Source organism: Schistocerca gregaria, chromosome 9 (genome assembly GCF_023897955.1).
Source record: "Schistocerca gregaria isolate iqSchGreg1 chromosome 9, iqSchGreg1.2, whole genome shotgun sequence".
NCBI classification, from domain to species: domain Eukaryota; kingdom Metazoa; phylum Arthropoda; class Insecta; order Orthoptera; family Acrididae; genus Schistocerca; species Schistocerca gregaria.
In genome coordinates this window covers 175,546,362-175,559,966 of record NC_064928.1, presented here as the reverse complement: position 1 = coordinate 175,559,966, position 13,605 = coordinate 175,546,362, and the positions used below count along the sequence as shown (strand labels likewise).

General features: G+C 41.8%; 1 protein-coding gene across 3 annotated transcripts in view; it reads left to right on the top strand.

Annotated features, from left to right (window-relative positions):
• Positions 1 to 13,605, top strand: part of LOC126292098 (uncharacterized) — a 28,394-nt gene that overhangs the window by 3,960 nt on the left and 10,829 nt on the right. The window contains exons 2-3 of one of the 3 annotated variants that reach the window (XM_049985922.1): positions 5,823 to 5,906; positions 12,056 to 12,104. In XM_049985922.1, the coding sequence (XP_049841879.1) occupies positions 12,079 to 12,104 (26 nt within the window). In that variant the 5' untranslated portion in view covers positions 5,823 to 5,906; positions 12,056 to 12,078. Of the gene's footprint in view, positions 1 to 1,728; positions 1,805 to 5,822; positions 5,907 to 12,055; positions 12,105 to 13,605 lie in introns of those variants that run through there. The other 2 variants (XM_049985921.1, XM_049985923.1) reach the window with 2 other exon arrangements.

The following is a 13,605-nucleotide window of genomic DNA, read 5'->3' as shown; positions in this document are numbered from 1 at the left end:
GTAAAAAATGTTGGCAGTACTTTCTATAAGGTGACTGAATGAGGGCAGTTTGTCAGCAGCTTGTATAGGTTAGGATCAAGTAGGTAAGGTCAGAGTTATGTAGTTGAACCTCCTTGAACTTATATGTGTGATTTATTTGCATAACATTATAGTGAAAAGGGTAGATTGCTACTCACCATATAAAGAAACACTGAGTCACAGGCAGGCACAACAAAAAGACTGCCATATGTTTTAGCTTTTGGTCAAAAGGCCTTCTGTGGGGGGAAAAAAAAAAAACCATACAAGCACAGCAGACACGACATGCATAATCACTGTCTCTAGCAGCTGCGGCCAGACTGAGTCATAACCGTTCCTAATGAATGTAGCAATCTGGTGGTGGGGGTAAGGAGGCAGCATGGGGTGAGGGAGGGGGAATAGCAGGGTGGAGCTGCTCGTGGGAGTGAGCAGGGCCACTGTAGGGCTGCTAGGTGCAGTCTTGAGGTTTGGTGGTGGGGCCCAGTGGGGAAGGGGGGGGGGGGGTTCGAGGGGAGCAGAAAAGGAGAGAAGAGAAGAGGATTAGGGCTATATTTGTCAACTAGAAGGCTGTGCAGGAATGGAAGCAAGGAGGGGGATAGGTAAGTGGGACTAGTGAAGGTTGAGGCCAGGACAGTTACAAAAACATAGAATATATTGCAGGAAGAATTCCAACCTGTGCAATTCAGAAAAGCTGGTGTTGGTAGTAAGGATCCAGATGGAGCAGGCTATGAAGCAGTCATTGGAGTGAACCACATTGTATTAAGTAGCATGTTCCACAACTGGGTAGTCCAGCTGTCTCTAGGCCACACTTCATCAGTGACCATTCATGTGGACAGGCAGCTTGTACTCATCATGCCCACATAGAAAGCTGCACAGTGTTTGCAGCGTAGTTGGTAACTCGCTGCTTTCATAGGGATAGATGATGCTAGTGACCGGAGGTGGTGGGAGGATGTATGGGACAGATCTTGCATCTTGGTCTTTTGCAGGCATATGAGCCATGAGGCAATGAGTTAGGAACAGAGGTGCTGTAGATATGGGTGAGGATATTGCATAGGTTTACTGGGTAATGGAATACCCGTACTCCACCCATGCCCTCAACCCCTTGCCTCATCTCCCTGCAACAGATCTTGATGCGAGACCTGTCCCATACATCCTCCTACCACCACCTACTCCTGACCAGTCATAAGCATCTCCTATTCCATCAAAGGGCGGGGCTACCTGTGAAAGTAATCATTGACCTACAAACTAAACTGCAACCATGACAACAAACAATCTGTCTGTTCGCATGAATGGCCACAGACAGACTGTGGCTAAGAGACAGCTGGACCACCTACTTGCTGTCTGGTGTAATGTGCTTCAATGCAGTGACTACTTCGCAGCCTGCACAATCTGGAGCATCCCCTTCTGTACTTATCTTCTCCTCATCCCTGTTCCACAGAACCCCCGACTGCACCTAGTAGCCCTACCCTGTTCTCACCATCTTGCTGCACACTCCCACAGGCAGTTCTGTACATTCCCCCACGCCACCCTGCCTATATACCTTCCCTGCTACCTGCACCGTGCCCCCCTGCTTAACCCCATCACCAGATTGCTGCTCCAGTCATGCACGATTCCAAATCAGTCCGGCCAAAACAGCCAGATATAGTGGGCATGTGTGTACACAATGTGGTTGTATGGATCTTTAATGTATGTGTGTTTTCTACTTCAGAAGAAGACATTTAAGTTAAAGCTAAAATGTGTCCCAGCCTTCACATTGTGCCTGTCTACAACTCAGCATTTTTTCTATACAGTGAGTAGTGATCTATTCTTTTCGTAATATTTTTATTCCATCCTAGATTTTCCATTGTTTGTTTGAGTTACATAGTATGCATCAAAACATCAGAGACTTGTCCATTGGCTGTAAGTTTTCTGAATTTACCTTAGAGCTTTAGATTCTATAGCAAAAAGTGAATTAAATGTTGTTCTAATATTAACAAGAAGCTATGCTATGGCTAAATCTGTTTACGTGCCTTAGCAATACAGATAGCTGTACCATAGGTGCAATCACAACAGTGGGATATTTGTTGCGAGGCCAGGCAAATGTGTGGTCCCTGAAGAGGGGCAGCAGTCTTTTCATTTGTTCTAGGGGCATCTGTCTAGATTATTGACTGATCTGATCTAGTAACATCAACCAAACCAGCCATGTTGTGCTGGTACTATGAACTACTGAAAGCAAGGGGAAACTACAGTCATAATTTTTCCTGAAGCCATGCAGCTGTGCTCTATGGTTAAATGATGATGGCATCCTCTTAGGTAAAATATTTCACTGGTAAAATAGTCCCCAATTCGGATTTCCGGGTGGGACTACTCAAAGCAAACTAAACTTGCATTGTGCTGATCGAAGCATGGAATGTTAGATCCCTTAATCAGTTAGGTACGTTAGAAAATTTAAAAACAGAACTGGAAAGGGTAGATATAGTGGGTATTTGTGAAGTTTGATGGCAGGAGGAACAGGACTCATGGTCAGGTGAAAACAGGATTATAAATACAAAATGAAATAGGGTAAAGCAGGAGTAGTTTAATAACGAATAAGAAATTAGGAATGCAGGTAAGCTACTATGAACAGCGTAGTGAACTGTGGGAAAGGAAAGAGGAAGTTGCCTGGTAAAATTTTGGGAAAGGAAAGAAAGAAGAAGTCGCCTGGTAAAATTTTGCGCAGAGCATAATTTAATCATTGCCAACAGTTCATTTAAGATTAATGAAAGAAGGCTACATACGTGGAAGATACTTGAATGATTATATAGTGGTAAGACGGAGATTTCAGAATCAGATTTTAAATTTTAAGACATTTCCAGTGACAGACATGGACTCTGAACACAATTTACTCGTCCTCTAGGAGGTTCACAGCTCTTTTGAGGGTATGTTTATGGTGTGCACGGGGCCCCAAGCTGTTTCAGCCTCTCTTCTCTGTCGGACTGAATTCCCCTCCTCATACCCACTTCTTCCCACCCTGGCTCATCCTCCTCCTGTGTCCCATCTTTCTAATCAGTGTTTTCCTTTATGATGACCCACCTATTCCTTCAGTTCCATGATTTCTTTATGGTCTTGTTTTGTATCTCCACTCTCCCCCTTTTATTCAGCTTTTTCTGGTCCTCTGGGGATTGACCTCCATTTCTGAGTTGTTTCCATAGTGTCGGCATTTGGGACCAGGTAGGTCACCAGCGCAGCAGTCTGTGTGTTGGGGCTATTATGTACCCAACTGCCTGAGCCCCTTGACAACACAGGAGTCACATTTGTGGTACCTGAGCTGTCACTGCCTCGTGTATGACTAGGAGTAGTTAACCATTTTTTGGGGGCATCAGAACTCCCAGCAATGACCATCTTGCCAAGCCCTTTCTGAAAAGCCAATGGTTTCTCATTGGGACACGAAGCGCCTCCCATGTGCTGTTTCCAGTGTCTCAGTTTTGGTCACGTCTTCGTGATGTGATGTGAATTATATTTATTGTAGTGATTGCAGCTGCCCTCTCCGTGTGGAGATTCCTTGCACCCCACTGCCCAAGTGTGTGAACTATTCAGCAATTCAAAACTCTCGAACAACTATTCCACTCTGAGGCCTGGCAGAAATTCGACTGTCTCCACCCAGTATCTTTAACATCTACCTTTGCTTCAGTTGTGTCCTTTCCTCCTTACCTCCTTCCTATCCCTCCTCTTTCCTCCTCCCTGGAAGTTCCTGTTCCCTCCCCTCATGAAGCTGACCCTTCTTCTCAGCGAGGGACTGGGCTCCCTCTACAAATCCCCATTCTTGGCGTCTCCAGGACAAGAATCCTGTTACTTTGAGTTGAACATTGTTAGTTAGTGGGTTCCTCTTCATACTACTTTGGAAGCAGTGGCCATTCAGATCCATTTAGACTCTGCAGTAATGATATGTAATCTTTATCTCTCCCCAGACTGGCCTATGCTTCCTGCTCCTCTTGCCCTCCTTCGACAGCTGCCTCCCTTCCTTCTTCTTGGGGATTTTAATGCCCATAACCTCCTCAACACTGGAACCACCACACACATTAGTGTGGTATGCGGCACTTTCTCAGCCATTGATCTTTCAATCTGTAGCCCTGGATTCCTCCCCTCCATTCAGTGGGGAGTTCGTGACATTATGATTGGGATGCCTTTTCCTTGGCTGCCATCTCCACAGCTCCACCATACGACAGCACTGATAAGTCCGTACAGGGTATGACCATCGCCATCCTTTTGGCAGCTGCTTCAACAAGTCCTTCTTCCTCGGCGGAAGACTGTCCCTTGGTTTACACCCAAAATTACTGCAGTTATTAAAGACTGCTGTTGTGCCCTCCAATGCTAGAAATGGCATCCACCTCTCGACCGACCCCTAGCCTTTAAATGATCTCATGCTCAGGCTCATTATTTTCTTAAATGCCACTAATAACTTTGTTGGAACAGTATGTTGCCGGCACAGGGCCGCACACTTGCTCTTTGATGATGTATAGACAGAGATCAGGTACATTTTTGGTTTGCCATATTCCTACTGGTGTCCCGGGAATTTCTCTGAATAGTGTTATCACCACCAGCTCAGACCCAATCGTTATGCATTTTGTGGCATTTCACCCATGCCTCAGTGTCATTTACTGTCTGTCTGCATTACGTCTTTTTAAACACTAACTGAAATGACTCCCATTATCTTTTGTTCCATCCCACGTGGAGCCTTATAACACCCCATTTAGCAAGTGGGAATTCAGCAGCATCCTTGCTCTCTTCCCCAACATAGCTCCTGGACCGGGTTGGGTGCAAAACCAAGTGCTTCAACACTTACCAGTGGTTAGCCGATGTCATATACTTGCCCTTCTTAACCAACTCTGGAGTGAGGGGAAATTGCCTTCCCAGAGGGAAGAAAGTGTATTATTCCAGTTTTTAAATCCAGTAAACCACCTCTTCAGATGAACAGCTATCATCTGATCAGTTTAATAAATGTCCTCTTCAAGTTACTTGAAACTGTCTTTGAATCTTGGGACCTTTTGGCTTGAACTCATGGTGGTTTTTGCTGAGGCCATTTACTGCAGATAATTTAGCCACATGGAGTCTGCTATCTGAATGGATTTTGCCTGGTTTTAGTATCTTGTTGCAGTCTTCTGCAGTCTTCATAAAGCTTATACCACACACCACCACCACATCCTTCCCACCTGTACATGAGTGAAACCTCTGTGGCCCATTCTTGATTTTTATTCTTTCATGTCACACTTTTCAGGTACAGGTTGGCAGATCACTTAGCACCTCCCATCTGCAATAGAATGAAGTTCAGCAGGGTTCTGTTTTGAATGTCCTACTCTGTTTTGTTGCTATCAATTGTCTGGTGGCAACTGCAGAACCTACAGTGTCACCCTCTTTGTATACTGATGACTTCTGCATTTACTTTTTGTTCATCTGTAATGAGTGTTGCTGAACACAGACTGCAATGTCAAATATACTGTGTGCAGTCTTGGGCTCTCACTCATGGCTTCCATTTTTTGGCTGCCAATATTATGGCTGCATTCCTGTCAGTGCTGCAGTCCAAACCCATCTAGATCTGTACCTCTAAGGCCCTGAAAGGGCGAATTCTCATTATTTTTGGGACTGGTCCCTGATGCCCAGTTGCATGGCTTCCCCATCATCGTTAACAAAAATTGACACGTTGGTCAAACCTCTATGCTTTTCAAAGCCTCAGCAACACCAGATGGGGCGCAGATTGTTCTACTCTGATACACCTCTACATGCCATCTGCCAAGTCCCATCCAAGTTACAGGAGTCTTGTATACAGCTCTGTGCCACCTTCTATGTTACAGATGCTGGACCTGATACACCATTGTGGGGTATGACTGGCAACTTGTGCCTTTTGGACTAACCCAGTGGCCGGCCTTCTAGTGGAGGTAGGGGTTCAACCATTGTGGGTTCTGCACCACGAACAGTTGATCACTTATGCATATGTGTCCACTGCTCCCCGGAGTACCTAGCTATCGTCTCCTCTTTCCAGATAAGGAGATCCACCTCTCACAATGCTAGCCTGTGTCTGGGGTTACGAACACCATCTGCTTCTGGTCCACTTTTTCTGAACCCCAGCTTTCTCTTCTACCACTTCTTTGGAATTGTTCACATACAACTCTGTGTTGCATCTCTCATTCACAGTTCAGTCACAAGGTCTGAAAGACTCGGCTCATCCTGAGTCCCTCTGCCACCAATTCTCCATTCTCAGCATGTTTTGAGGTTCAGAAGTAGTCTATACTGATGGTTTATTGTTGCCAATCATACTGGCTTTGCTTTTGTTCATGCACTGTGTAATAAACACCCCTCCTTGCCAGATGGCTGCAGTGTTTTCACTGTGTAGCTGGTAGCCATTTATGTTGCTTCTTGAGCATATCTATTCCTTCAACTTGTGAGTTCTTCCTCATCTGCCATGTCTCTTTGAATGGTTTACAATGTCTTGACCAATGTTGCCTTTACCATCTCTTGGTCAGGACTATGCAGGGTTCCCTTTTTTGCCCTTATACTATGTGGATGCCCAGTGGTCTTTGTCTGGACACCAGGTCTCGTTGGGATCCCAGGAAATGAAAGGATTGCCAAATTGGCTACTAGCAAGTTGCCTCTTGATATCAGTATTCCGGAATCGGACCATCAGTTGGTATTACATTGTCAAGTTCCAAGGATCTGGAATACGGAATGGCACACCCTTACTTTGTTGAGCAAATTATGGGTGACAAAGGAGACCATGAATTTATGGAGAGCTTCCATGCCGGCATCTCACAAGGACTCTCATCGTCCTGTGCCAGCTCCACGTTGTGCATACTTGGCTGACTCATGGTCATCTGCTCGATCACAAGGACCCGCCCCGTTGTCATACTGTCCCTTTGACAATGGTCCACATTTTGCTGGACCGTCCTGATCTAGGCACCCTGCAGTGGGCTCGTAATCTTCCTGACTCGCTATCTCTGCTGTTGATGGAAGATGCCTCAGTGGTTCACCTGGTTTTACAGCTTGTTCTTGTAAAAAGTTTATGTCACTCTCTAAGGGAGGCCACTTAAGCCTTGTTGGCCCATTGAGGGGTTGGTAGGATGTCCTGTTGCCCCCACTGCCCAATTTGGGCAGTGGTTATCTGGGCTCGGTGGTGTGTGTCAGCCCTCACCCTATTGGCTCTTTTGCTCTTCTTCCTCCTTCTCGTGTGTTCTGTTTCACTTGGTGTTTCCCGTGTTTTCCTATGCTTCTCTCACCCTGTTCATTTCACTACTCTTTTCTGAGTATTGTTGGTTGGGGTACCTCTAGTTAGTGATGGGGTATGTCCCCTTTGGAAGACCTCTGCAGCTCCATGAACGAGGCACCTTTCTTCCTTCCCCTTTTATTCTCCCTTGTTTTTTTCTCTAGGCTTTGACATTTGGTAGACCTGGAGTTTTCTTTATTGGGTTCCATGCACTAGGCCCTTCTTTGCTGTGTAATTTTGTTGACTTGTCTGTTCCAGGTAGGAGGGACAGATTACCTCATAGTTTGATCCCTTTAATCATTAAACCAACTAATCAGATTTATGGGAAGCTGCCATTCATTGCATAAAACAGAAATTTTGTCCAAGTCCTGAAAGGCCGTGCACTTTTCTCATACACACCAGTGTCATCAAAGAATGTCAGATTGCTGGCTGTACTATCTGTCAGATCTATTTGGACATGGAGAATACCTACCAAGGACACTTCTGACATTACCTTTGTCTCTGATGAACATTTTCTATCCAGGGCTGCACACTGGCTTGTATTGTTCAAAGATTGTGTGATCAGACCACATATTTAAGAAACTATTCCATATGACTCAACATTTTAACAGTCTACAGTGTAGTACACTACCTGACAAAAGTTTTCTGTCACCATAAGAAAAGCTATATACTTTGTTTCAATGTACAAACTTGTCATAAGCACTAAATAGACCAACAAAATAAATATTTTCTCTCTCTATCATTAAGTAGTGGTTTATATTTTAATCACTTCCAAGCATCCATCCTCCCCCCCCCCCCCCCCCCCCAGAACAGCTGCACAAACTGTTGTCATTCTGGAGATAAGATTTTGTAGTGTTTTTGCAGATATTGGAGCCCAATGCATCTGTAAATTATCCCACAGACCTTCAACATAAAATGACCTCTGTTTTCTCATCTCCCCATCAAGTGCATCCCTTAAGAGTTAAATGGGATCAAGTCAAGTGACTGACTTCACCAAATCATATTCTTTAGTTCCCTACATTTGTCTTTTCTACTGACATACCCTCTGCACAATTTAGAAGCATGTTTGGTATTGCTGTCCTGCTGCATAATAACGCACAAGTAATAACACTATTGCTAAGTGGAACTGCATTGTTGATCAGTACCCCGTGATGTCTTTTCTTCTTTAAGGTTACATAATTCTCATTAGACTACGGACTTTATCAGCCATGTTATCCCCACACCATGACCAACCCTCCACCACACTTCACCATTGACGCCACACACTACTCTTTATACGTTCACCACAAAGTCAATGAACAAACATTCGACATGCCTTTCAAATACCTCAGACTTAGATTCATCCATGAATAACACCTTGTACCATTGCTGCATACTCCAAGTTTTATGTTGCTGTGCCCATTGCAATCCTTTCATGTTACTCTGTTTGCATAATAAAGGATTTTTTGTTACTGTACACTGCTTTAAACGTTGTTCATGGTGACAGCATTGCACTATTGAGACTGAAATTGGAGCTACCAGCTCTTCTTGTGAATTTCAGGTGCAGTACGAGGCCTCTTGACATTTACTCTTTACACATATGAACTGATGCACACATTGTACTGTAAACTAATGTGAATCGATTGCTACGCTGCAGGCTGAAGAAATGAGATCTACTCGAATGGAACCATCTTAGGTAAAGGCACATCAGTTTTGTTGTGGATACACATCAGTGTCTTTGTGGTCGAACAACCAGTCGAATATGCAACAGAGGTGCTTCGTCTTTATATGCTTATTGTTTTATTATCAGAATGGGGATACGATAGAATATTATAAACAAAATTCCTGTTTTAACCACAAAACCATAAATTAGACTGGCTAGTGGAAACTTTTGACAAATAGTATGCATGTCTAATGCTTTTCAGACATCTGGTGATATAGAATGTGCCTTTTTTCCTGTGTCTGTGGTTCACAGTATATTCTGTGTGAAAAGGGTTTTAAAACTTCTGGTTTGTCAAGACAGCCTCCACTTTGCGTAAGCCAGTTTGAAATGTACGCTGCAGAGGATTGCACGATTTTTTAAACAGTGGTTAATATGTACTGGCACTATGAAGATTACTCCTTTGACTTGGATTTGCTTAAATAAGGTGAATTCGTGAACACAAATGGCACAAGGGAGCAAATGTGCTGTGATGCCAGTGTAAGAATCTACAGGTTGTGAATTAGTGGGAAGTGTGTGTCAATTGACACCACATATGACCTTAATGGCTGACTTCCAGACTAAAAATATTCTTTCAGTTTGAAAATATTATCCCACAGATTACCTGTTTTGGTGTTGTGGTCTTCAGTCTGAAGATGTTTGCTTTGGGTGTCCTCTGCATAGCTACTGCAGCTGACACCTGTTTGAACCAGCTGTCCACATTCGTGTCTAGGTCTCCCAGCACTATTTTTACCTCTCACTTTTCCCTTCATTGCCAAATCAACCATTCTTCGATGCCTCAGGATGTTTTCTGTCAAAGAATCTCTTCTTTTAGTCCTATTGTGCCACAAATTTCTTTTGTCCCATTTTAATTAACTGTTTTGCCCAACTAATCGTCAAGATTTTCTATAGCACCACATTTTGAAACCTTATATTCTCTTCACACCTGAATAGCTTATCATCCACATTTTAATTCCGTACAGATGAATACCTTCAAAAAATACTTCTGAACATCTAAAATTGTATTAGATGTTAACCAATTCCTCCTGTTTCAGTAACACTTTTTGTGCTATAACCACTCTGCTTTTTATGTTGTCTTTTTTCCCTCCCAAAAAACAAAACTCATTTACTACTTCTACTGCTTCATTTCCAGACCTAATTTTTCAACATTAGCAGATTTAATATAACTACAAGTACATTCTGTGCAGTTGGTTCATCTGTTCTTCAAAGACCACTGCTCTCTGACAGAATTACAGTGTCATTGGCAAACCTCAAAAGATTTTATTTCTTTGAACTTTATTTCCCATTCTAAATTTCTCCTTAGTTTTCTTTATCAACTTACTCACTATACATGTTAAATAACACTGAGAGAGGTTACAAATCTGTCTTAGTTCCTTCTCAATCACCAGTTCTCTTTTGTATCGCTCAAATCTTATAACTGCAGTCTGGTTTCTGCAAAAGTTGTGAATAACTGTTTGCCCTGTGTATTGTACCTATACTGCCTTCAAAATTTAAGTGTATTCCAGTCAACATTGTTATAAGTGGTGACCTACTGACTTGAATAATGTAACTTTGCTATTGCCAAATTTCTGTGGTGGGGGTAGGCAGTATTGCTTGCTAGTACATGGTTTGTGCAATTAGTATGAATCACCCTGTGTCCCACTTTTCCCCTTCCAATCCATATTACATGTATCACGTTGTGAGACTCTGCATGTACCTACTAAGCACCATGGTTACGCAGAGACTGAGAAAGGCTGTGATTGGCTGATCTCTACCGCTCAGCTCATCTGAAAGTAAATTGAAAAGTAAATCATGTGCTTCCCAGTGTTGTGCTGAGTTGTTTCCATTTTGTGCATAATATCTCAACAACCATCCCAGCAGTCTTATTCAGGTGTTAAGAGTTTTCCCGTTACATGTAACACCTGGAAACACATCATGAATCAGACACACTGAGAAAACCTGAGATACCACAGCTGCAAAGTTGTTTTAATTGAACCTTAGTAGTGGAAAGTAAAGATGATTCTACAGCTTGGCATAAAAACTCTGAAACATTCTGAAATGTACAACATGGAAATCATGGATAGTAAAACAAAGACAGTGGCTGTAACTGGAGCGAAAATCTGTTGAGTGAAAATTTCAAGCAATGATGAAACAATAGAACAAGTAACAAACTTTAAATTTATGTAGTCATATTTTGCACTTTGTGGACCCGGCAGACATATAGTGAAATTTAACAGATTATAATAAATTAATTGGAAAATTGAAGGCAGCTTTGGTAGACATGAGGTAAGAAATACAAATCAGATTTCAATGTCGTGTCAAAACCAACTCTTCCACTTGGCTGAGAATGTTGAGACACCCCTTCAAAACTATAAAGGCAGAATGAACGGTGCACAGGTGAGGTTCTTAAGTTTCCTAAGTAGTGTAGATTTGAGAGACAGAGTGAGAACAGTTGCACCACTGTGTCAGTAGGACAGGGAAGGATTTTTTAAGACTACTGCACATTCAAATGATCAGTTTGAGTCGTCATAGAGTAGGAACATACCCAATACTGCTAATATGCGAGGGGTGGTAATAAGTGTGCTGAATTCTGTACTTATATTATTTATTTAATTTTTTGCACTTTGGTCTAGTATTTTCAAGTTTTGACTGTGTTTCAAGGTAATGTATTCATTGCTACTTGCAGTAACTGCATTCTGTGGCTGCAAAAGGTGGTGAATGTGTATATTCTACAAGAGCTTACCGTGTGCCAGAAATCCATCGCTGATGGAACTGAATGTTAGCCTAGGGAATTTTTTTAATATGGAGCTACTGTGTTTTATCAATATTAAGAGTTAGCCTGTTAATTGTAGACCTAGAACTGTACTCTCCAGGATATGATTTACTTCGTTATTCACATCCTGGGCTGAGCATGCAACCATTACTATTATATCGTACAGAAACAAACAAAACAACTTTAGTGGCCTCCTATTTCGAAGCAAATCATGAATGTGTAATAGGCCTAGAAGTGTGCTTAAGTGGAAGTAAGTTACTGTTTACCAGTCAGATGGCTCATTTTCTATTGTATGAAACTGTAAAGCTACCTGTGGTTTGTAGTATTATTGCAGTATGTCATCCTCAACTCATAATTGTTCTTTTACTGATTTCAGATGATGCAGTGACATGCCTAATTATGTCTCAAGACAGAAAAATGGCAAGGTAAGTATTTTATATTGTTCTAAACACTCCCTCAGCTGGACTGATATGAATAATTATACATGTGTTGTATTTTCCACTACATGGAGAACTTTTCCAGTCACTCTGTTACTGCTTCTTTGTCAACTGAGAAAATAATATTGTAGTACTTCGCACATGACAGCAACGGGAATGTTTTATTTGTAGCTATACAGATTGTTTTCAAATGAACGTTGCTGTTTCCACATGTTGGAAAAACTTGCCTCTAATTGTAACTCATAGACAGCAACTGAGTAAGTTTCGGATGTGCATTATATGGCCAGATTGAATGTTCTCTGTGTGACAGCAGGGTTAAATAAATGCGAGCAAAATATGGTACCTCCACTTACTTGTGTTTGAGTAGACTGAGTAGCAAGAGAACTGAACGAGTACAGATGGGGTTACAGTACTAGCAAGGAGACCACACAGCAATAAGATTTTTGTAATTTTTTTTTTAAATTTATGATATGTGAAGTTCAGAACTAACAAACTAATCAGCCAAAGCAATTTGATGCAACTCTCAAAATTCCTAGAGAAAATCAACTTTGAAATTCAGTAATTCATGACAGATTCTGTTGATGGGTAACGTGGCTCTATAGTAGAAAGCTTGCCTACAATCTGGGCAGCTCAGGTTCTATTCCCAGCTGAGCAAGTTTTTCTTTTAACAATTTTGTGTTTTCTGTGGGAGTTTCATGAAGCATAAAATATGTAAAGATGGGGGAAAAAAAGAAAATTTGTAGTGCACAGTACTGGTTGGTTCTGATTCAGGTTCCGTTCTTGTCTTTTCCCTGCTTAGATCTAATGCCTACTTCATCCAATGTATGCTAATTAACACATATCTAATTGTCATTTTTTTATAAAAAATCAACTGCTTCTCATTTCTAAATACATGTTGCACACAAAATATAAATTCTTAATTGTCACTCTATTATAAAAAAAATTGTTAACAAAAACGTTACAGATTAATTTTTTTCATCATTATGTATTTAACATTTCACAGAAATGCTCTTAGAACATGCACCAGTGTTTGAAAATTTGCAGCAGCTGGGAATCGAACCCTGTCTGTCATGTCACAGGTGAACATTATACCATAAAGCAATGTGGCCCATCTGCAAGTTAGGCCACGAATTATGGATTAAAGATGCTCGGAAAATTTCCGGGTCGATTTTCTTGATAATTTTGTAGAGTTACATCAAATTGCTTTAGCTAGTTGATATTTCAGTTCTTTATTTCACATACTATAAATGTAAAAAATTACAAATATCTAATTGTTGTATGGTCTCCTTGTAAGTGTACACAAATTTGAGAATTCTGTCAGAGTTCTAACACATACTACATATTACTGAGTCCACTGTTAGCTATGTTGTGCAGAGGAAATGTCATAGAAGCACAACACACACACACACACACACACACACACACACACACACACACACACACACACACACACACACACTTGTTAACTGTTGAAGTGCTGTGGACTTGC